At 32.1% G+C, this 23,731-nt stretch overlaps 2 protein-coding genes across 2 annotated transcripts; one reads left to right on the top strand and one right to left on the bottom strand.

Moving 5' to 3' along the window:
- Positions 1–7,044: 7,044 nt before the first annotated feature.
- Positions 7,045–13,680, top strand: LOC7470725 (clathrin interactor EPSIN 1). The gene is made up of 11 exons (XM_002309487.4): positions 7,045–7,315; positions 7,414–7,465; positions 7,896–7,975; positions 8,094–8,172; positions 8,309–8,392; positions 8,504–8,649; positions 8,740–8,985; positions 9,468–9,607; positions 10,462–10,658; positions 11,088–11,475; positions 13,127–13,680. Exons 1-11 carry the CDS (start codon positions 7,275–7,277, stop codon positions 13,351–13,353), a joined length of 1,680 nt encoding a protein of 559 aa, XP_002309523.1. The 5' UTR covers positions 7,045–7,274; the 3' UTR covers positions 13,354–13,680.
- Positions 13,681–14,191: 511 nt separating this feature from the next.
- Positions 14,192–20,014, bottom strand: LOC7462279 (uncharacterized). The gene is made up of 10 exons (XM_006381974.3): positions 19,737–20,014; positions 19,284–19,444; positions 19,057–19,188; positions 18,902–18,952; positions 18,144–18,240; positions 16,722–16,768; positions 15,563–15,779; positions 14,849–14,978; positions 14,706–14,748; positions 14,192–14,405 (listed from the first exon to the last, which is right to left on the bottom strand). Exons 1-10 carry the CDS (start codon positions 19,795–19,797, stop codon positions 14,328–14,330), a joined length of 1,017 nt encoding a protein of 338 aa, XP_006382036.1. The 5' UTR covers positions 19,798–20,014; the 3' UTR covers positions 14,192–14,327.
- Between the last annotated feature and the right edge of the window lie 3,717 nt (positions 20,015–23,731).

The raw sequence follows: 23,731 nt of genomic DNA, 5'->3' as shown, positions 1-23,731 counted from the left end.
GAAGGATTAATTGTAGGGGGTTACAAAGAAGGAAAAAACTCACAAAGACCTCACTACTTGATAAAGAAGTGATAATAAAAGAGAGAGAAAGAGAGTCTGTTTAACTTAAGGGCTAGACACGGTGATGGTGTGGAAAAAAAGAAGGAATTACGAAGAAAATGGAGGAAAATAACCATTTAGAAAGAGTTGGAAATGTTTGCATATGATTGAAAATTGTTGGAGAAGAAAAAGCAAAGCAAACACATGCATTTGCATTATTATACACACACTACACACATCAAGGATATATTTAAATAATATAAAAACAAACCCTGGAAACTCTAAAATTTAGCTTCTTGAGTTTATGGATGTTATTGGGTCTTAGATAGGGTTTGGTTATTATTTTGAAAATAAAAAAAAAATGAAAATAAAATGTGTTTGATTGGAGAAATGAAAACAGAGATATATATAAAAATAAATGTCATTGAATAATTTTAAAATCAATTTTTATATATACTTTCAAAACATGAAATGCGAAAAGAACATGTTTCTATTATTTCTATTATTTCTATTTTAAAATAATAATCAAATGCTATATCATCTATATAATCTTAGTTTCAAATATTTCAGTTTGGTTTTTGATCAACCTAACCTGAGATATATTTAAGTTTGGATTTTGAAAATTTTCCGTTTAGGTTTTGCCAAAAAAATCAACAATTTTTTTTTCTAAATAAAATTTATGCTTCAAAATAAAAAAGAACTTGGAATTGGAGACTGACTTGTTATGTGCATTGATATTAATTCATAATCTCAATTTAGCAATTAAAATACACTTACCCAAATAAAGTATCAAACGCAATTTATAAAAATCACAATCTCAATCCTGAAATCCCTATGGCCACAATTATAGAAATAGTTCTTGGTAATTGATAATTGATGAAGTTTTTTTAAGTATTTAAGATTTTCATTTTTTTTTTTACGATGATAACGACAGCAATAACAATAATAATTATTATTTGATTTTTGGTTCAAACTGAATTAAAAATTGTGAAAATCAAATTTGAAAAACCAAAATAATTTAGATTCATTATTTTTTAATCCGAACAAAAATTGATCTTTAAAATTTAGAATGGTTTTGCAGTTTCTACTAAATAATATTTATCTCTGGTTGTGAGCCAGCCAGAAAAAATAGTGTTTTTTGAAGAAAAATAATAATTAAGAGAGATTGATACTCTGATTGAAAAATATTTTTGTTTAATCTAAATTTAAATTTAAAATTTTAAAAACATTTTAATTAAATTAATAATATCACAATTAATTAATAATTTTTTATATAATTCCAAGAATATTACTTTATAGAGATTTAACTACGTGATAACAATTTTATATGGCGGTCATACACAGTCTTAAATGGCTAAATTACAGTCCATGGAATCAACCAGGTGGAGGAGTTGGTGAAAAAAACATGCCTTTACAACTTCTTACACATTAATTTGCTATTTTTTAATTAAATTCAAACAGTATTCTTTTTTAAAAGTCAACAATATTCTTTTAATAATTAAAAGAACTATTTTTAAATCCCCCTCAATTTGATTCACTAGATTTTTATCATGCATTTCTATTTTTGGATGGGTGTCTTAACCATTCATATTTTCAATATATATATATATTGACCAGTTAAATTCATTTTCTAACTGTGACTTAATTGCACAAAAAAAAAGCAAATTTTCTATCATCCAAATAAAAGAAATCCTTGGAAGCAAGGAACAAGATTCAATTGTTTGGCATGTACTCGAGCCTCGAACAAACTATATAATTGTCAATTTTTCAAAAAATAAAAAATAGAAGGGTGTGTGAGGATAATGAGCTGGATCTAAGGCAATGCAATCTAGCTCTTTGTAGCCCAGGGGAGCCCAAGTTCCCTCCTAGGAGCCCAGTGCTTTGGGCGTCAACTCTTTAAGCTCGAGCTTTGACCTTTGAGCATTTTTATCTGAAATTTCATGAAAGGTTAAAGGTTCACAGAATTGAATTTGAGTGGTTATCATGAAATGAAATCTTCTGTAAGCCTTCGTACCTGATTTTGAAGGCATGGTTGGCTATTTCTATTATTTTCAATTTGCTGATGCAAAAGCTTCTTTGCCTCTAGAGCCATTTTAGGGCACCTGCATAACAGCAAATATACCGGGGGGAAAAAGACATCATATTTCAAATATTAAAATAATGTTTTGAAACGTGGTTGAAGTTGTGTTTTTTAAAAATTTATTTTTATTTTTTTAAAATTATTTTTTTATTATTTTGATGTGTTGATGTCAAAAATAATTTTTAAAAAATAAAAAAATATATATTATTTTAATATATTTCTGAACAAAATTATTTTTAAAAAAATCACTACAATACTATTTTTTTTATTAACATTGGTATTTGGATCAGCTTGCGTGTACCTCGACTAATTTCACGAGCCCTGACATTAACGACCATGTAAGTCTCAAGTAGTCTTGAAAAAACTCGAATTCATAACCATTGAAGAGCAAACTCAAGGTTTTGTCAATTGAGTTACCTCTGACAAGGTTTACTATTAAACAACCTTTAGATGAAAAACAAAAGGTAAAGAGAGACTCATTTCAGAGCCATTGCAAAACGGGATAAATCATTTTCTTGAGTAATATACTAATATTACCCTTTCTGTCATTCGCCCTCTCGACCTTTTCAGCTTCTGCTTCTGCCTTTTCAGTGAGGGTTTTTTCTCTCTTTCCTTTAGCTTCTTAATTTGTTGCACATTGTAAAATGCAACGTCTTCAAGTAATGGCAAAATAAAAGGCAAATTATAAATAAAAATTCATTTCTTTTTTTATTCACGAGTCATTTTTATCCGAATTGTTATGTTTAAAAACTTAGAAGTAAAATCATTCTTACATATATCAAAATCGATAAGTCTTCAATGCATCTAAGAGGATAGATTATAAAAATTTAGTATCTAAACCTTTTATTAGATTTATGTCTTATACTCTAATTACCCAACGATATTATAGCTAAGTGTTTTTCATGCTATGATTTTATAATTTAAAATTTTCACTATTGTCTTGAAATTTAAATCCCATGACTAAAAAAAATAAAAAATTACTTGCTCCAATAAAAAGCATTGAGCAAATATTTCTAAGAATAACTGAAATAAATAAATGTGTCATCGTATCTTAATTATAACTATATCAAGGTTTCGCTAGCCGTTGTTTTATGTTTTTTAAGAAAACAAAGCTATAAGTATTTATTTGTTTTTGTATTTTAAAAGCGTTTTTGAAAAAAATTAAGTTTTTTTTATTTTTTTTCTTTACTTCAAATTAATATTTTTTTGTGTTTTCAGATTATTTTGATGTGCTGATATCAAAAATAATTTTTAAAAAATAAAAAAAATATTATTTTAATGTATTTCTGAATGAAAAAACACTTTAAAAAATAATCACAACTACACTCTTAAATACACTAAAAAAAATATTTTTCTGCCTTACAGAATTAATTGTCCAAATACAAAATTCTTTTTGCGTGCAAATTAGAAAAAATTATTCTTGGCATGGCAAGTCTACTGCATTCGTAAATTAATTAATTAAAGAGAGTGAGATAAATCTCCTTGAAATGAAATATTGTAAAGTTGTTGCAGGCCAGTCGTCAGCTTGGGGCCGAAATAAGCAGAGACCTTCTAGAGGTTTCAGGGGTTGGTCTTGAAGTGGATTCGTGGATCTAAAACTATCTGGGCTGTTGTGATTGAGATTAATCCAAGCTTTCTTTCCAGCCTTTTTCTTTGATTGAAGACTCTGTTTGTTTTTGCGTTTTAAAAATATTTTTAAAAAAATTTATTTTATTTTTATTTTTTTATTTCAAATTAATATTTTTTGGTGTTCTTAGATCATTTTGATGCGCTGATATCAAAAATAATTTTTAAAAAATAAAAAATAATAATTATTTTAATACATTTTTAAATGAAAAGCAATTGCAACCATACTCTCAAACATGCTCTAAATTTATGCTTTCCAAGACCCTGAAAAATATTAAAAAAACACATCCAAAAAGAGCTTATGATAGCTTGGTAGAGTGAATCCGCTTGAGTTTTTACTTTTCATGTTTCTTTTAAAAAAATCAATTTTATCTTTTGAAATTAGCTTTGTTGAGACTTGATTTTCTGGTTGTTTTTTTCATTTTTCTTCCACTTATGTTATCCTAGATCGCGGGTTAATAAAATAGGATCAGACACACAGGCTTGACCTGCTACTCGCATGTTTTTCGCTTCTTTTTTTCTACACTTCAAAAAACATTTATCAGATTCATTTACTTTTTATTTTTTACATGGTTTTTGAATATTATTATAATTTTTTATTTTTATTTTAATAACTTTTTGTTCAATTATCGTGTATTATCCTTAAAAGCACAAAATATTAAATATAGGTTAAGGGGTTTTTTTCTTTTTTTAAATTTAAACAAGGTAAAATGACTGAATAACCTATGAAATCAAAATTTCTTTAACTTGCATTCAGGGCCTTTTATCTTTTCATTCATGTTTTTTTTTGTTTTGTTATAATGGGTTTCTTTACTGGTAATTTAACAAACATAAATATTATCAAAGAAAGGTGGTTGGCGTGTGGGCGGTGGCCATACTCTATGGATGGTGCATGAGGTGTCATTTGAAGTCTAAATGCTGGTTTTCAAAGTAGCGTTTGAATCATCTCGATAACCCCTCTATTTTTTTATGGTGCATATAGCAATGTTCTTCTATTTGGCGCCAATGACGTTTTCTTTTTTCTCTCTCTCTCCTCCTCGATCATCTCGCATGACCCTCAAAAGTTTTAAAACAGTCCTTCAATTTATTTTTTATTTATGTTTGATTCATGTTTTCTTGATTACTATTTCTTTTGTAAAGTTATAACCTTTTCCATTTTTTTTTCTCCTTTGATTTTTCTATATGTCATATTTAGTCCATATTTTTTTAATTGTTTTTGTTTTACCCGAGATAATTTTTAAAGTTGAATATTTTTTACTATTTTATCCTTCTTTTTTTTATTAGATTTAATCTTTATTATTTTGATTGTTATTTTTTTTTTACTTTGGTAATTTTTTAAAATTAATATTTTTTTATTTAATCTTTCAATATTAAATTGGCTGAGAATTATGCTTTTTGTTTGAGTCTAAGTATAGAATTTCACGGGTTGTGAGTCTGAAAGAGTTATCTATGTTATAGAAGATTTGTCTAAGTTTGTTTCTTCATTTTATTTCTTTCTTTAAGCCCTTTTTTTTTTTGTTCAATCATTCAACATCCATTTAATTCTTATGCAACGTATGTGGTCTACGAACCTTTAGTGTGGTGCCAACGACCTTTTCTCCTCTTATTTTCTCTAACCTTTTTAATTTTCAAGACTGACCCTCTAATTTTTTAAAGCAGTTTTTTAATTTTTTTCATTCATATTTGGTTCATATTCTTTTGATTACTTTTCTTTTTATATTAAATAATTTTTAGAATTGAATTTTTTTTTTCAATTTCATCATCATTTGATTTTTTTTTTCATATGCCAGATTTAGTCTCTATTATTTTGAATATTATTTGTTTTATCTAAGGTAATTTTAATTTTTTTTTTACTATTTCATCATTATTTGAGTTTTTTTTATCAGATTTGATCCTTATTTTTATTAATATTTTTTTTACTTGGTGATTTTTTTAAATAGATATTTTTTTTGTTTGATCCTTCAACATTAAATTGATTGATAATTTGGCTTTTTGATTAAGTTCAGGTCTAAGATTTCACAGGTTGTAAGTTTGAGAGATTAACCAAGGTTTAAAAGATTCTCTCAGGTTTGCTCGTTTTTTTTATAAAAAAAAACTTATGGTTTTTCAGTTTCATCATTTATTTAATTAGAGATTGGGCTCTATTATTATTTTTTATTTGTTTTCCATTGGATTTTTCATTTATTTTAAAAAAGATGTTATCTCACCCCTTAACATCAGGTTGTTTGATAATTAAGCTTCATTGTTTTATTAAAATTACTTTCAACGGGGTTGCTTCAATATCACAACTAGGTCATAGATTTTGCATGTGTAACCAAGATGGACTCTTCTTTGACTTTTTTTGGATTGTATGTTTTTTCAATCTTGTTTACTATGAAGTTATCATGTTCTCATTTAATTTTTGCTTCATTGATATATTATATCTTTCAACATTTGTTTTTTTTTTAAAAAAAATTATTTTTTGATTGATTCATAATTGATCTTCATGTTTTTTCTTTTTTTTTTTTCTACGGGGCTATATCAATCCTATGCCCTTGATTACAGGGTTGGTGGATTAATTTGTTTTGATTTTTTTTTTTAAAGTTAACTTTTTTTTTCCTTTTAGTTTAGCCCTTTAACATTGAGTTGTTTGATAATTGAGTTTTATGATTATGTTCAATTTGCTTTTGACGGGGTTACCCCGGTATCACAACCAAGCCATATATTTGACGTGCTAACCTAATCAAGTTTTCTTAACATTTTTTTATTGTTAATTTTTCTTCCAATTTATTTATTATTATTGTATTTTTTATTAAATGTTATTAAATTAAATGATTTTATTAAATTCAATTAAGTTAATGATGTGTTTTTTTTTTTAGCAATGCTATCATTGTCTTAGCCGTTGGAAAAAAAATAGATAAATCCGTGGTGCAGTGCAAATCACCTATACGAGAAAGTTTAGTTTTATTTTAATTTTTTACATTCAAATATTGAAATTAATATTTAAAAGAATTTATTATTATTATTTTGTACAAAATAGATCTAGAAAGTGCATCTCTAAGATCTTCATAAAAAAGACCTAGTTTTTATGGATTTGCAGACTAAAAAATACCTTTATCGTAAAAATATATATAAAAGAAAGTAAAACACTTTTATTACGCATGATAAACCAAAAAATAAAAACAATTTTATTACGTTCCTCGGATAAGAGTTAATTTTTCCGAAAGTCATGGTAATTTCAAATCATGCAAGAAAAAACTATTTAAAAAAAAAAGAAAAAAAGAAAACTAGACAATACTAATAATTTAGTATCGAGAAAAGGAAGCGATATTGGTACTCAAAACATAAGTTCCAGCCTCGTTCTCCTGCCTCCTCAAAATAATAAAATTATTAAAACCACAGAAACATTCCTGCCTGATTACGCATCTCCTCTCTTCGACCAAATCCAAGATCTCACCACTTAACAATCCTCACTTACCAAATCTCTGCATTTCTCCATCCTGCAATTCGTTCAGATCTTAATCAGACGCCACCGATTTGCAGATCCATCATGGATTTCATCAAAGTCTTTGATCAAACAGTCCGCGAAATGTCAGCTTCCAATTCTCTCATTTCCATTTTTCTTGCAACTCGATCGATTATGATTCAATTCTAATGCTTTTTTTTTTTTTTTCTGTTTTTGGTTGCAGAAAGAGAGAGGTCAATCTCAAGGTCTTGAAGGTTCCTGAAATCGAACAAAAGGTAATAAATATTTCGTAAATGAATTGATTATATATATTTTTTCAAATTAAATTGATAAAATTCGATAGCAATTTGGTGCCTATTAGTTTTGTATTTTGTGCAATGCTAATTTTATAAATTTGTATAGGATTGATTTTTTCTTTTTTGGTAAACATTATTGATCTATGCTGCCTTTGTGCTAATCTGACAGCATTAACTTGATTTGTGCTGCTTGAGTTTCTGATTCGATGAAATTTTTTAGCATCCATAATAACAGCACAGGCTTTTAAACAGAACATATTTTCTGTTTCGATTTAACAGTGTAGGCCTCAAAGTATTAACTATTCAAATTATTAGTGGATCTGCCGCCTGCTGGACTCTATCATAGTGATTTTGTACGTGTTTTTTCTTGATAAGTGACGTTTGTTTTTGTGAATTATTATTAATACAGGTGTTGGATGCCACTGATGATGCACCTTGGGGTCCACATGGCTCTGCAATGGCTGAGATCGCGCAAGCTACTAAAAAATTGTGAGTTATGGCTTGTTTTTATGTTCCTTTACTAAAGTAGTTTGCTTAGGTGTATTTTGTGTTAAGGGGAGATGGGTTGATTTCGTATATTTATTTGTTTTCTTGCAATATGGTGTAGCACGGAATGTCAAATGATCATGAATGTCCTGTGGACGAGGTTAGGTGAGACGGGCAAGGACTGGCGTCTTGTTTACAAGGTAGACTTTTTAAATTTTCTGCTTTAGAGTTTTTGATTTTGATTATAAAAGCATAAGTTTCATATATACTTCCTGACCTTGTTCTGTTACATTGCCCTTTTAAAGCCTATAATTCGTTAAATCATTTTGATATCAGGCATTGGCTGTCATAGAATATTTGGTGGCACATGGATCTGATCGTGCTGTTGATGACATAATAGAACACACATTCCAGATATCAGTAAGGACTATTTTCATATTCAAGTAAAATTGCCTGTTGTCTCTACAATGTTCAAAGTAAGCTTGAATATTCACTAACATTTCAGCTCCCCTATTTTCTTTTTTGGTTAAGTCCCTCACAAGTTTCGAATATGTTGAGCCAAACGGAAAGGACTCAGGACTTAATGTGAGGAAGAAGGCTGAAACTATTGTATCCCTTTTGAACAATAAGGATAAAATATACGAAGTCAGGAGTAAGGCTGCTACTAACCGTGATAAGTAAGTTCATGCTCACGAACTGATATTTTGTATTAGACTTGAGCTTCTTTCCTTTTTCGTATTGGTACTAAACTGTTTGCCTTATTTTAGGTATGTTGGTCTTTCATCTAGTGGAATATCTTATAAGTCAAGCACAGCCTCATTTGGAAGCAGCAGCAGCAGCTTCCAAAGTAGAGATCGGTATGGAGGTGGCTTAAGTGGTACGGGAGATGAAGATAGCTATGATAGTTTTAAACAAGAAAAGAGTCGAAAGGATTCCTACACGAAGTCACATCGAAGGGGTATAAGTGACAATCAAGACAGCACCTTGAAAAAGGGTTCTGCAGGCTTTGGAAGGTTTCATTTTTTATCATTAGTCTGCTGGAAAATCTCAGTTTATTTTCCTTATGCATGTGTGGGCATAGCTACAATTTCGTGGTCATTACTTTTATACTTCTTGATTGTTTTAGTAAATTTATCATTTAAAGAGAACAATGCCCACATTACTGCTGATATGATTATTTGGAGTGTGCTTGGCATTTTGGTCCAAAATTTATCGTGATCCTGTGTGTTGTAAGTGACCATAACATTCATCGTTGATGCTTTGGCTGACCATACTTCGATGCCGTCCAATCTGGATTTGCGATCCAAGACCGCAATACCAAACACAACTTCAGTTTGTTGGCCATTTTCTTTTCTTCTAAGTATCATTTTCCATGAACGACAAGCTACTCCACTACAATCTCTGCCATATGCACAAACGCAGGCACACGATATGACTTGCCTCTGTATTTTTTATGTTTTGTTATTTTGTTTATTTCAGAATATTTGTTTTGCAGCAAGGATCAAGATAATTTGTCTTCTCGTGCATCAAGGTCATCTGCTAACCTAAATGCCTCTGATAAGAAAAACTCAGTTTCAAGTAATTATGATGACGATGATTTTGATGATTTTGATCCCCGAGGAACCTCCAGCACTAGTAAGTATTCTGAATATTGTATGCGTGGTGTGGTCGTTTGCTTCATCTTAGTCAAAGATATGCTCGGGATGAATATATTTTTCAAGTTTTGCTTTGTTTATCCCGTGTTCTGTCTATTCAGCAACACTGAAGGGCTGTTTAAGTGTAAAATGTTTTAGTAATTTTTTTTCAAAGAGGGATGTTGTGCTTCCTGGATACTTGCTCAGATCTGTTTCTGGACATTTAGAACAAAAAACATTAAATAGAAGCATGGTTATTGAAACCAATAAAATCTGTGCTCAGACTCTTGATTCAGTAACTTTAAGAAACTATAAATTACCACACTCCATCCATAAAGCAAAATGAACCTTGAAAAACCATTGATGCTTTCTTATGAAGTGAGAATATTGTGGTTTTTCTTGTATTTGTGAAAGAAAAAATTGAGTGAAGAAATTGGGATGAGCATGTGGCAATACTTGGATGAAGCAGTGGTTTGAATGCATAGTGTCAGAGGGCTCTACGCATTGTAGTTGTCCGATGGACAAGAAGCCATGCCCTGTGTTCCAAGTCTTAGACAGCTATGTTTTTGTGAATGTGCAAGAAATTAACAGGCAGCAAAGTCCTCTTTGGTGTGTTGTTTCCTTTTTGTGCCTTTTAATGCTCAAGTCTTTTTTAATACTGTTCAGTGGTATGCATTTCAATTGAAACGAGTGCATCTCAATAATAATTTTGATATGAATCATGCTCCTATATTATCTAACACAAAACTTTCAATGAAATTACTACTGAAGATACCAAGTTGTTGATTCCTTCCTGTTTTCTAATATATTTGACATTAGATTTTCATATATTTGATTTTTTATCTTCATTGACAGAGTCTGCTTCTCAAACCTCAAACCAAGTTGATTTGTTTGGAGAAAGTTTGATTGGTGATCTCATGGATGCACCTCCATCTGTTCCTACAGAAGCTTTAGTCATGAATGGGAATTCTGCAGAGGTTGATCTGTTTGCTGATGCAGCTTTTGTATCAGCACCTCCCCAAGCTGGAAAGGAAGCAAGTTCACAGACTCAGGTAAGATACCTTGCTATCTTAATTTCTGGAAATGAAATGCTGTGTTTTAGTTTTTGGCTCTTGCATGCCATTTCAAATTGGAGAAAGCTGTTATTTATTTGACTTTGTGTCAACCAAGAAGGATTTTGATTTAGTTTGTTCCTTTTGTCTTTGAAGTATGTGTGTTAGCTTCACAAAGGTAGTTAACCTTTAGTGTAGAGCTCTGTGTCCTGATGGACAGAAGTTGCTTTCCCCATCATTTTCAAGGAATTGTTGCTAGAGTTTCTTGGATAACATTTGCTTCACAATTTTATTATCGAGAAGTTGGAGAATGTTTTTGTTATTTGCAATTTCTGGAGGGCATGATTATATATGCTCAGAATTCAATGCTTTGTTGATGGATGCTTGGATATTCTGTGGTGATAAATTTTGTTGTGACTTGTTTTGCAGACAAAGGTTGATCTGTTCACTTCCCAACCTGCCAACCCTTCTGCAGTTCCTTCTACATTTGACTTCTTTTCTAGTGATGAACCAGTCGCACAACCCGGGATCAAGACTCCAAAATCTGATCCTCCAAATACTAATGTCTTTGACCCATTTGCTGCAGTTCCAATGAACAATTTTGATGGATCTGATCTTTTTGGTGTATTCACTTCTAGTTCTAATCCAGCTTCTTCAGAACCAACTCAAAGTCCTATTAAAGATGGCAGCCTTGACAATTTGGATGGGAAGTCTTTGGCAAGCTCCAATCCTCCACAGAAGGAGGGTTTCCAGGTGAAGTCTGGAATATGGGCAGATTCGCTTAGCCGTGGACTGATTGATCTTAATATATCTGCTCGTAAGCATATCTTTCTCGCTTACTATTGTTTCCTTTCAGAAACGTTCTCCATATGCATGCTATATATGTGATCTACCTCAATTAAATTGATTTTATTTTATGCATGAATTCATGAAGCAAGTTAGATTTTTTTTTTTTTGATAACACCACTAAGAATAGGTTCTCAAGAGTGGCTTACTAAGAGTCTTGTTTGATCACACAGATAGACATGACCAAAACTGGTTGTAAGAGATTTGGATGGTTGCAGAATATATGGACGTGCTGTAATTTCTCCTCGAAATCTTACACTGAAAATTTTATTTTAACTTCACAGATGTTGATGCGAGTCATGATAACTTTTTCAATTTTATCCATACTATCTCCCTTTTTCCCACCCTTAAACAAACAACACGGACAAAGAACAGGATGCTCAGTTGTCAAAAGAGGCTTGAATACTGAGTTCCTTTTATTTCCATACGTCATCTTTGAACTTTAAAAATATATAAACCATGATATTATGCAAAAGGAACACAAATGCTCTTGGTGTGGGACAATAATACGATGCAAAATCCCTTCTGATGGATTTTAATTGCTATATTTTATACATCTAACAGAACTTGAGCTCATCATTCTCATGTGTGATGTCTTAACATTCTGCATGCATACCATTTGAATGTAGCATCATGGACAGAATCGTTTAGTTGGGAGTGTGTGATTTTGGATTGTTATGGTTGTATGGAAATCTTTGTTATCGCTGGCTCCTAGTGACTGCTAGAACTAGGCAATTTTTTGAGGCTCACATGCAGGTGGCAGAGAACTGGATCACGTGCTTCCTTATTGGTGCTTATCTATGTGGTTTATGCTGGATGCTTTCATTCTGCATGCATACCATTTGAATGTAGCATCATGGACGGAATTGTTTAGTTGGGAGTGTGTGATTTTGGATTGTTATGGTTGTATGGAAATCTTTGTTATCGCTGGCTCCTAGTGACTGCTAGAACTAGGCAATTTTTTGAGGCTCACATGCAGGTGGCAGAGAACTGGATCACGTGCTTCCTTATTGGTGCTTATCTATGTGGTTTATGCTGGATGCTTTTTCCCACAAATGTGGAATCGGTTTGTTTTGCTTCATTATCTGCATATGTACCAAATATGCAGGGCTTTTCATGTGTTTTAATATGCATGCTCTGCTCCAATTTTCTTCTCTAATGAAATTCTAGCAAGGCTTTTCCCCACAAATATGGAATTGGTTTGTTTTGCTTCATTATGCGCATATATACCTAATATGCAGGGCTTTTCATGTGTTTTAATATGCATACACTACAATATTCTTCTCTAATGAAATTCTAGCAAGGGTCGTGGGTAGAGAGCAATGTGGTTACTTTAATAATGCTTCAAAGTAAACTGTTACAATGGCATGATTTTGTTGGTGGAGTAACAACCATGCCATGGAGTGGTCTTCTCTTTAAACTTTCTGGAAAAAAATATATTGTCTTAAAAGTATGCTCTTTGTTTGCGTACTACCATTTTTGTCTAGGGTTCTGGAGATGAACTTTGATTCCATATTCTTGTCTGGGGTTTCTCTGTGCGAGTGTCTGCAATTTTTCTTTAACATTGTACTTCTTGCTTTGAGGCTCAGTCAGAATTGTCTTGCCACTTGAACTCCTTGCAGCCAAGAAGGTGTCTCTTGTAGATGTTGGTGTCGTGGGTGATCTTACTAATGGATTAGATGAAAGGGAAAAGGGACCTCCAACTTCATTCTATATGGGAACAGCGATGGGCATGGGATCTGGCCTTGGTAAATCCGGGTTAACGGCTTCACAGTCACAAGCAACTGGCGGAGATGATTTCTTCTCAAGCCTTGGTGGCCAACAATACCACTTTGGTAATTTTAAGTAAATTCTGTCAAGTGGCCTTTATCGCCCATTATGCCCGCATATTCTTTTGCCCGTTTGGTAAAGATATTTCAAGTGCTGCCTTATTGGTGTGCTCACTCTTGTTCACAACTCCAAGAGAACAACACGGTGATCTGATTCTGCACCGATCTTGACAAGGTTTTTACTAGATTACTTGTTTCAAAAAGATTGCAAAATTGTCTTTATTAAGTCCTCCTGCATTGTGGTGGCACTTTTGTTTGTAGTTAAGAGATGCGGTTTTTTTTAATCTCTTTTCGCTGCCTGTGTGAGAGCAAAACTGTTTCTATATTCAAACCTGGAGTTTACTGTATGCTATTTTTCTGAATTTGCATCAAGGCCAATAACAGATGCAATGCATCAAGAACAAGAAATAGGGAACGGAAAAAATACAGAGGGAGCTAGATCTGAAACTTGAAAGGTAGCCTTTTGATCACCTTTCATTCTACAAAACCGTAGAGGATGTTTTCGTAAAAGCCCGCGTCTAGCAACAGGCACCCATAGAAACTGTTTTTATGAAGAACTGGAGCATGAGAATGTTAGGAGCTCCGCCTTTCACAATGTACAAGGACCCATGGTTAAGGGGACCTTCTACTTTGGCCTTCCTAAAAAAAATCTCTGCCTTAGATTCAACGGAGAAATTACTGGATTTTACATCCTATGGCTAACTTTTTGCATTTACAGTTAAATAAACACTTTCGGGTGCAAATTGGCGAGAAAGTGGCCGGTGAGATTGTCATCCTTAAATTGCCAACCAAAAGTTATATTTTCAGAATTATTCGCATTTGAGATTGCCTCCAAGATGCAAAGATAGATGCTGATAATTGTACGAAACCAGCAGACACTCAACAAGTTAGTATTAATTAGGAAGGCAAGACATCAGAAGTTTAGGCAGGCAAATTCTCTCTCAAACTTGCTATTATTACATTTAAGTTGAACAGGTATGAAACATCAAGCTCCCTAGTAAATATCCACCATTTTCCCCTTCAGCATGGCTTCTGCTTTCCTCACCTGTTTCACTGGTCCTATTATGAATGCCTACAAGAAAATAGTCGACATTTACACGCGAGGATGACAACAAATAAATACAAGTAAATCCTGAACAAAGACAGCGTGGATTATCTTCCACGGCTTTATCTTGTGAGTCTCTAATAATGTTATTTTTCTTGAGATAATCAAAATACAAGAAGGTTCCCACGCTTTCTATGGTGGTTGAATACGGAAATCTCAAAGCAGGTTTCATTTTGCATCGACTTGAATTCTAAGTTGGCTAGATTTTGACCAAGGCTAAGGTTATCACCTGGCAGCTAGTTATCATCATTAATTTGATAGACTTACCTTGTCAGGTGGACCCTTCGCACCTCCAAAGAAAATTTCCGCACTGCAAAAGGAAGCACATGCTCAGATTAAAGAACAAGAGAACCGAATTGATGATATGGATTACAAAAGAATATGTGAGGGGAGGGAGAAGAGAGACATACTTGCAAGATTGCTTTATTGACAAAATGGAAGCTCCTCGTCTTCCAATAACACGTCCCATCTTTCCCGGGGGAACATCAAGAACATAAAGGATTTCCTCCTCGGGGGCATTGTCCTCAATGTTGAGGTTATCTATAATGAGAAGGCACAGCTAGATCAGTATTCAATTTAGTCAAGCATTTTTATTACCTTCCTTTACGAAGTCCATCCAAAATAGGTCATGCTAAACAACAAGTCAAACAAGATCCAGGTATTCAGTTTGATTGCTTGTTACTTGCTAGTAAGCTATATTTCTTTATACATTCTTATTTTAGGGTGTGCATGCATTTACAGTTGGTGTGCTGAAAGCTTGCTTATACACAACCCATTCTTATCCAAAATCTAGACCCACATGCATGCACTGCACTTGAACTTTATCTCATTTCAAATCTTTAGATTGTTAGTGACATTATCTTGTGGGAAATAACAAACTTTCTCAATTGGAAATCCTTTCCCATAGTTTCCAACAATGAAACCCAATAGTTAAAGCCAATACAATGTAGTGCAAAACTATCCAATTTGGAGAGTTTGGCACCGCTTTTATCTTTTATCCATATTGGATGTATATTAAAAACAACATGGCATACAAACCAAGTCCACAGAGTTGGTAACACGATTCCAGGAAGATTGGGAAACAAGAAGTAGTGCAGAATGGATAGGTTGATAAAACATAAAACCTGGAATAGGAGGGATATCGGGCCAATCAGCATAATTATTCTCATTAATGCAGAAACATCGAGAATACAATGCTCCACGAACTGCAAGATACCATAACGATCTTTCGTTCAGCTTTTCCATCATCTTATAATAGATGCAGAGAAGAAAACGAACATCATCTGCAGCTGCACGGATCATCATTTCGGATAATGGCCTGTATGTCCAGAACATAGGATCCTGAAAGTAATAGAAAGATACAATAATGTCAGGAAATACCAGCTGTAAGAAAATGCACAGGGTGTTGCCGCAAAGGGGGTGTGCAGTAGCTGAACAAATTTCTCTTGAGCTCTTAGAGAAGATGCAAGTGCAAATAAACACAGAGTCAAAATCATAAAAAGAGATACTCACAACCTTGGTTCTTGTAGTTTATCCAAATCACTAATTGATTACCTCTATTATATCAGAATGTCTTTTAACTTCTAAAAAATGATCACTCAAGTGCAATTGTTCAGAAAATACCATTCCAAAGAGCATTGCACATCAGTGATCAAAAGGGTCTTTCCAGGACAAATGCACTTGATTGAACATTGTTTAAATGCACACAAAAACTTAAATAGAAAATATTAGAGTGCAAGAACTCGAATAAAATTTTTGAAGTACAAACACCATTGGTTATCTTGTTATAAGTATGCTGAGGTATATTTCCTTTTTAATATTCATGGGATAAAAAATAAGTATGGAGACTCTAGAATGCACTCCTTAAGGTCGCTGGTTTGATCTCATAGCTTGCAGCATTGCCTCTACTATATCTTCAACCAACCATTAGAAAAGAGACACTAACTCTCTTGTAAGTTTCAGAAGTTAAAGAAGTCCTTGTCTAAACGCTGAATGCCACATGCCAGCACATCACGAAACTCTAAATTGCACAACAGAAGCATCCTTCACCAATCTAGCAACAGAAGGATAGCAACTTAGGAGTGCAAACTTGAGAGGCAAATGTGTTCAAAGTCAAAGAAAGAGTGAAAGCAAATGTTACTGGCTAGTGCCACTACTTTATCTTCCCAAAGAGCCAAAATGTTTTTTTTGGAATCAAAACCAAGGCATTAGAGAATAGCTTTTTCAATATAGCTCTCTCCACTTTACTTGAAGAGTGAGAGAGAGTCAGATGCTTAAACTAACCTGTCGGAGGAGAACACGAACCTCTTCCTTCTCCAGATAAGATACACCTGCATTCAAATCATCAAAATATAAAAATCAGAAATACAATGAATGATGCAGGAAGTCAATTTTCTTGCCAACTAGATACCACAAAGTATGTCCAGTCAAAAGCAAATAGCAAGCCAATGAGAATAAGAGCAGATAAGTATTCTTGTTTTCAAAATAAAAAAAAGGAGAACAATATTAGTAGTTATTGCAGACAAACCAAGAAAATCTTTACTCTGGGTTGAAGGTTTATGATTTAACCAAGAACAAAGAAGTTTCTGAATACCTTAATTTTTAATCTGTATAATCTAGATTTTATGTAAGCTTAATTTGTTCAGGAAGGTTGAAGGTTTATGATGTAACCAAGAACAAAGAAGCTTCTGTTCAGGAATTTATTATATATTAATTATGGCTTATTTGGGAACTCGAATACCATGAGGAGTTTTCTATTAGTTATGTATTTTGTTTTCCTATCCAAATTTCTATTTCCATTTAGTTTAGTACCATTAGGGCTTTTCGTGCCTGAGAACTTCCTCTCTATTCAAGTGCTATTCTCTTCTTGTTTTTCCTCCTTTTCTTGAACTGCTTTCTCACTAAAGTAACCTCGGTCAAAAACCTTTTTCTTTCTTTTTTATAAATTCATCCCCCAAATCTAGCTCTCGCCACAAATCCTTTGTAGGACACAAATCCAGAGTTGTCCCACATCAGTTTAGATTAACAAGTCCAATCAGAACATTCAAATGCTGCTCTCATACGAATCTACTTTCAATTAAAGAAGAAAAACCAGTGGCGCAAACTGGTAGGAAATGCTTGAGTAGTTGAAAAAGGTTGCAGTGTTTATCAATTTTCCTACAAAGTGCTAATCACAAGTAAAAATAAGGTCGGTCAAAGCTACTGCATTTCCTACCGAACAAACAATACATAGACCAGGAAGCTAAATGCTATTATGATGCAGACTTTAAAAGAGAAGAGAAGGGAAATATAGGAAAGACAAAAATTGTCCCTACAGAAGTCAGAAGCCTCCTTGTAGTAAGAATCATGTCTAGAAGCTACTTCTCAATCCAAAACAACTTTAATCCCATCAGTTCATTGCAATGTGATTCCAATTGAGTGCTAAAGATTTCATAAGACTCGTTTCCCAACCTCTTTTTTTGTTATTAAAGAGGGACAACGGAGAGTAGCTTTCAAGATGCACCCACGAGCATAATTAAACTATAGGCATTAATGCAACACTAGTCCTTTAACAGGAGAAAGACAGGAAATGATGTCAAGACATCGGAGTTATCTTCCATTTGTTATATCAAAAACTTTTAGCAAGTATGGAATGTATTCACACAACAATCAAGCTATATGCCCTGAAACAGATAATACAAATGGATACCACAGACTATAAAGTACCACAATAGCGTGGATCTGCAAGGAGGCCAACAAATGATATATAGTCCCCTGGCAATCTAGTCCGTCCTTCTTGCTCCTCTATAAGAGAATAAGCAATCTACAAGCAAAATGACAAATATGTATTAAAATTAAAATGACAGCTCCAGATTGATAATTCTCTATGCCAATACAAGCAATAACCACAACGATAGTGAATGCTCAAATCTGATCTCAAAAACTAAAAGAGAGGCATAGCAGTATCAATTATAATTGATCTTTGCTAAAAGCAACTAATAGAGATTATGATGCACACCTAAAGCTGATCATACATCAAAGTGTAAATCAAATATAAATGGTTAAATAATGTCCTCGCAACACTCTACTTTGTTTATTTTTTAAGTGTAACTCTCAAGCCCTCATGAGCACCATATTCATACAGTCTTCACCAAAGAGGTTCTAGATTAACCCCAAAGTTAACTTAGTGTGCATCCAACTTGGCAAATGGCAACCCCCCCAGCTCCCAAAAAGAGCAGTTTAAATGTGCATTACAAAAGAGATAAAGAGCACAGAATATGCTCTTGCCAGGTCAATTCAGTAAGACTCGTTAACAGTCTGCCACTAGTCTATAGATAATTTGATAAATTAACAATATCAATTAAACAGAAAAACCTTATCCTCAGTGCTTACTGTCGATGCTTGAAGAACATGCACTATGGTGCATAAAGGATTATTAAAAAAATTCCCAAATAGAATACCAGTTCCACCTATTAGTTACTCACCTGGGTATCAACAACATTGTGCAACTTGATGCCAAATTGAAAATATAATGCCTACAAAATAAAATTGATTTTTAACTACATTGATAAAAGGCTGGTACTAGTGCACATCATAAAAAGCTAATAACATCTAGAATCAAGCAAATTCAACTAGAAACCTCGCTATCCCGTTTGCAATCGTGAATAACTTTTGTGATGTAACTCGACTCGAGTGCAGGCTTACACACTTTGATAAGCGACTCTCCACCGTTAATGGCATCAACCAAGTAGATAGCATCCGGGAATGCAAGCTGCCAAAACCAATGACAAAAAAACAATGCAGTATCAAAATTATAAACTTATACTTTCTATTACGCGCACAGAACAACACTAAACTATAGCTGACCTGCATAATACAGAGAGCTCCATGACGACAGAGATTAACACCCTCACAGTCAAAACCAATGATCAATTGCTTTGCGGCAGAAGGGTTAAGGAACTCGACCGGAAGCTGAGAAGGTTCGGTGACAACATGGATCGGAACATCATGATCTAGTGGTTTACCGCCTGCTTTCCATAACACAAAACGCATGAATTTTATTTGAACATAGAAATTTCAAAACCAGTAACTTCAAAAGGAGGCTAGCTAACTTAGAATAATTTGCATTAAGATTTAATTAAACCTGTAATTAATCAATAATTATTAGTTAAAATGTAAGATGGAAACCTAATATAAAATCACATAAAGCATAATTTAATTTTGATCACGTATAATTTATACAGTCACAATCACAAATGTTAATTTATGGATTGATTGTGGTTAAAAAAAATGGTAAAAAAGAGAGAGAGAAGGAATTACCTGGGTCGGAAGGGAAAGGAACGCGAGTCTGATGAGAAGAGGAAGAAGAAGAGGAAGCCATGCGATTGAACCATCAAGTTCAATTTCCCTTTTCCCCTTCCTTTCTTAAAATAATACCTTTGAACCTGCCCTGCCTTTCCTTGGGGCCTTGCCTTGTCTCGCTTTTAATTTTTCTTTTTAATTTTTTTTTTGTTGGAAATGGAAAAAAGGAAAGCTATTAATTCTGGTGTGAAAGCGAATCCAAAGTTCAAATTATAAAAATCATTAAGGGCCCTCTCCCTGTATTCGTTTCTTTTCAAGGGTCAACCAAGGAAAAGTTATTAAACCATAACCGGTTATGACCCGACACAAAACCTAATTTATAGATTGGATGGGTTAATATATATATAAATTAAAATGATATTATTTTAATTTTAATTTTTTTAAAAGTTAAAATATAATTGTTTTAATAAGATTCTAAATTTACAATGAGTTCATCTAATTTAAATTAGATCAATTCATTTAATTTTTTAAACTTAATTCAAATCAAATCCCAAACCGACATGATTTAAATACCAAAATTCTAAATCATTGGAAACTTTTGTTTTTATCAACCGACCAAATAAGTTTTAATTTTATTATTCATATCATTAAAAGATTGAGAGATCATACATGACATATTCAGGTAAATCAAATGACTTATTTCAAAATAATTTTGCTATAGCTTAACTATTATTGGTGTCATTTTCTTTATACCATATTGTTTATGCTCATGTTAAGGAAGATAAACTTGAGCCAAAAGTAAGGAAATGCATATTCCTAAGCTATGTATTTGAGGTGGAAGAATAACAATTATGATGTGTTGATCTCAAGTCATCTAAGTTTATTACTAGCAACGATGTAACCTTTGATGAGTATGTTATGTTTCATAAGAAAAAGGAATCGATTGGTATTGATGTTGAGATTGATCAGGGTACTAGTAACACATGTGGAGTTTGAGGTTGAAGCTTCAAAAATAGTGCAAAAATATGCTTAAATAGATCATGTTAAGGAAATGGTGTAGGATATTGTTGTTAAAAATGTACTTGAAGAACAACCTTACAATATTGCTACAAGAAAACAAAAAAGATAAATAAAAGCACTAGTCAAGTATGATTATACTGATCTAGTTGATTTTGCCTTGAATATTGCAAAAAATATTGATAATCATGAGTCTTTTTCTAATAACTATGTAATTTCTTGCAAAGAATCTTTTCACTGGATTCTTGCTATAAATAAAGAGATTAAGTCTCTTTATAATAATCAAACATAAGTTTGTTACACCACTAAATAGCCATAAGATTATTGGGTGCAAAAGGGTTTTCAAGATGAAAGATGGAATCTTAGGGGTTGCGGATGCAAGGTTTAAAACATATTTAGTTTCTAAAGGGTTTTGCACAAAGAAAAGGTATTGACTTCAATGGAGTGTTATCTCCAGTTGTAAAGCATAGTTTCATATGAGTATTGTTTGTTATGGTAGCTTTGTTTGACTTAAAGCTTAAGCAACTAGATGTCAATATAACTTTTCTATATGGTGAGTTAGATGAGAGGATCTATATGCATCAACCAGAGTGTTTTATTGCTTAAGGTTAAGAAAACCATGCATGCTTATTGAAGAAGTTATTATATAGATTGAAGTAGTCACCGAGGCAATGATATAAAAGTTTTGATACTTTTATTCTTGAATATGGTTAATTTAAGAGTGATTATAATAGTTATGTATATTTTATAAAGCTTTTAGATGGTTCATTTATGTTTTTGTTGTTATATGTTGACAACATATCAATTGCCTTTAAAAACATATCTATGATCAACAATTTGAAAGATAAGTTTAATGGTGAGTTTGAGATTAAAGATTTAGGTGCAGCTAAGAAGGTTTTGGGATGGAGATATATAAAGATCAAAGTGTTAACAAGTTATACTTATCACATATAAAGTATCTTAAGAAGATACTTGAGTATTTTGGCATGCAAGACCGTAAGCCAATGAGTACTCCACTTGCAGCCTATTTCAGATTATCTTCGAGTTTGTCACCAAAAAGTTATAAGAAGAATAAACACATGTCAGAGGAACCTAATTGGTTGCTAAACATTGCATTTGATCTTCAAATATAAACCAATCAATTATTGAATTGATAATAAATTAATTTATTTAATCCTATTTTATTTATAGTTGTTATTCATATTTGAGCTAACTTATTAAGGAACCTAATTGGTCACACATATAAAAATCATTGTTCAGATATTAAAATGGGATAATTAATCAAATGTGACTTGATTGTAAATAAATTTTAGAAATTGAGGACTATGATGTAATTTAAACAAGGAATTATAGTTTTAGACCTAGAAAAATCAAGTATGGACTTAATTGAATAAATTTCTAAAATTGTCCTGAAATAACATGTGATATTATTCAGAGGGTAATTGATATTTTATCATTTATAGGGTTTTTAGATTTTTTTATATATCGAATGCTATGTTTCTTATTTTTTATGTTGAAAAGAATACAAAAACTATGTAAGTTACATAACACTTGAAAAACACAAAAGAAAAAAGTTAGCACTCAAATGTATAACAATCTCTCTCTCTTAAAAGGGTTCAAAAGATTTCTCACTTTAACAACTTGTGGTTTGCGACAACTCGACCTTTGAACAATTATTCAAAACTAAAAAGAACATCTAATCTTCGAGTAATTTTTAAATAAACCTTAAATAACTCTAGATCTGTCTAATAGTATCCCTAAGACTCCTAAAAAAATTTAAACTCACCATTTATGTTGTGTATATGTGTTTTGAAAAACCCAACAATAATATCTTGGAGAAATATATAGTTTAGTTCACAAAGATAACCTAGTTTAAGGTTATGTCTAGAATTGCACTAGACGTGGGCCCGCTCTATGACATGAGGCTTAATTTTTTATATAAAAAATGATATTTAAGTATCTCAAGCACGTATTAAAGAAGAAAGAAAAATTTGTGACTCGGTTTATAGACCCGATTGGGTCAAGTAAGTTGCTTTATTTTAATTAGATGATTAAAAAATAGACAGTGATAATAAATGAACCAACTAAAAAAAAATAATCATAATAACATGAAAAAAAAAAAAATTTCAAAAGGAAAAAAATAATGTAGCTTAATTCTTAGCTAATTAAGGATGAAAGAATGAAGTTGGGTAAAAAAAAGAATAAAAAAATTAGTCCGACTCAACTTGAGTTAACATAATAAACATTAACTTTGGTAATAAGGGGAGAGCCAGCTCACCAAACTTACACCCAACTCAAGAGATCAGAGTAACTAAATAGAAAAGAACATAGAGAAAACCACAAAGCCTATTTTTTTTAAAAAAATCAAATTTTGAATGATGAAATCGAAAAAGAAAATAGGTAAAAAAAAACAATGTCAACCCGCATTAACTTTTTAAACTTGTAACTTGGGTTGTTAGATTAAAAACACCATATTTGAAAAAAGCATGAAGCTCAATCCCCAACTAATAAAATGTTAGAGGATAAAATTAAAAAAAATATATCAAATTATACAAAAGGATCCAAAATAAAAAACAACAATTCAAAGAATAAGGATCAAAATTAAAATAAAAAATAAATTATATGACAACCGCTATTTTTTAATTGAACGGTGAAATTAAAAAGAAAAATAAACTTAAAAAAAACCCAAAAAAGTGACACAATAAAAAAAAAAGACCAAATTGAAAACAAAAAATAATATATCATAAATTGGGATCAAATGATGAAATAAAAAACAAATAAGAATTGTATAAAAGCGATAAGAACAAGAATTAGAAATTAAAAGAATAATAACCAAAATTGAATATTAATAACTAAAAGGAAAATTCTAAAATTTTGAATGGTCAGCGTAAGTTTTGAGGACAAAAGAAAAAAAAGAGGGAAAAAAAGAAAGCTCTGCCTACGAAAATTATTCCTCTGCTGCCTCTACGCGCCGTACCAGTAGAAAGAAGACACCA

This window comes from Populus trichocarpa, chromosome 6 (assembly GCF_000002775.5).
Source record: "Populus trichocarpa isolate Nisqually-1 chromosome 6, P.trichocarpa_v4.1, whole genome shotgun sequence".
Taxonomy (NCBI): Eukaryota; Viridiplantae; Streptophyta; class Magnoliopsida; order Malpighiales; family Salicaceae; genus Populus; species Populus trichocarpa.
The sequence above is the reverse complement of the archived record's forward strand: the minus strand, read 5'-3'. Positions and strand labels throughout refer to the sequence as shown.

Excerpts from the sequence above, each read along its gene's own strand:
- LOC7462279 (XM_006381974.3), bottom strand. The coding sequence starts at position 19,797 with ATGGCTTCCTCTTCTTCTTCCTCTTCTCATCAGACTCGCGTTCCTTTC. Across the intron at positions 19,189-19,283 it reads GAGCTCTCTGTATTATGCAG|CTTGCATTCCCGGATGCTAT; the intron begins GTCAGCTATAGT and ends TGGTTTTGGCAG. Across the intron at positions 16,769-18,143 it reads TGCAGATCCACGCTATTGTG|GTGTATCTTATCTGGAGAAG; the intron begins GTACTTTATAGT and ends ATTTGAATGCAG.
- LOC7470725 (XM_002309487.4), top strand. The coding sequence starts at position 7,275 with ATGGATTTCATCAAAGTCTTTGATCAAACAGTCCGCGAAAT. Across the intron at positions 7,466-7,895 it reads TTCCTGAAATCGAACAAAAG|GTGTTGGATGCCACTGATGA; the intron begins GTAATAAATATT and ends TTATTAATACAG. Across the intron at positions 11,476-13,126 it reads TGATCTTAATATATCTGCTC|CCAAGAAGGTGTCTCTTGTA; the intron begins GTAAGCATATCT and ends AACTCCTTGCAG.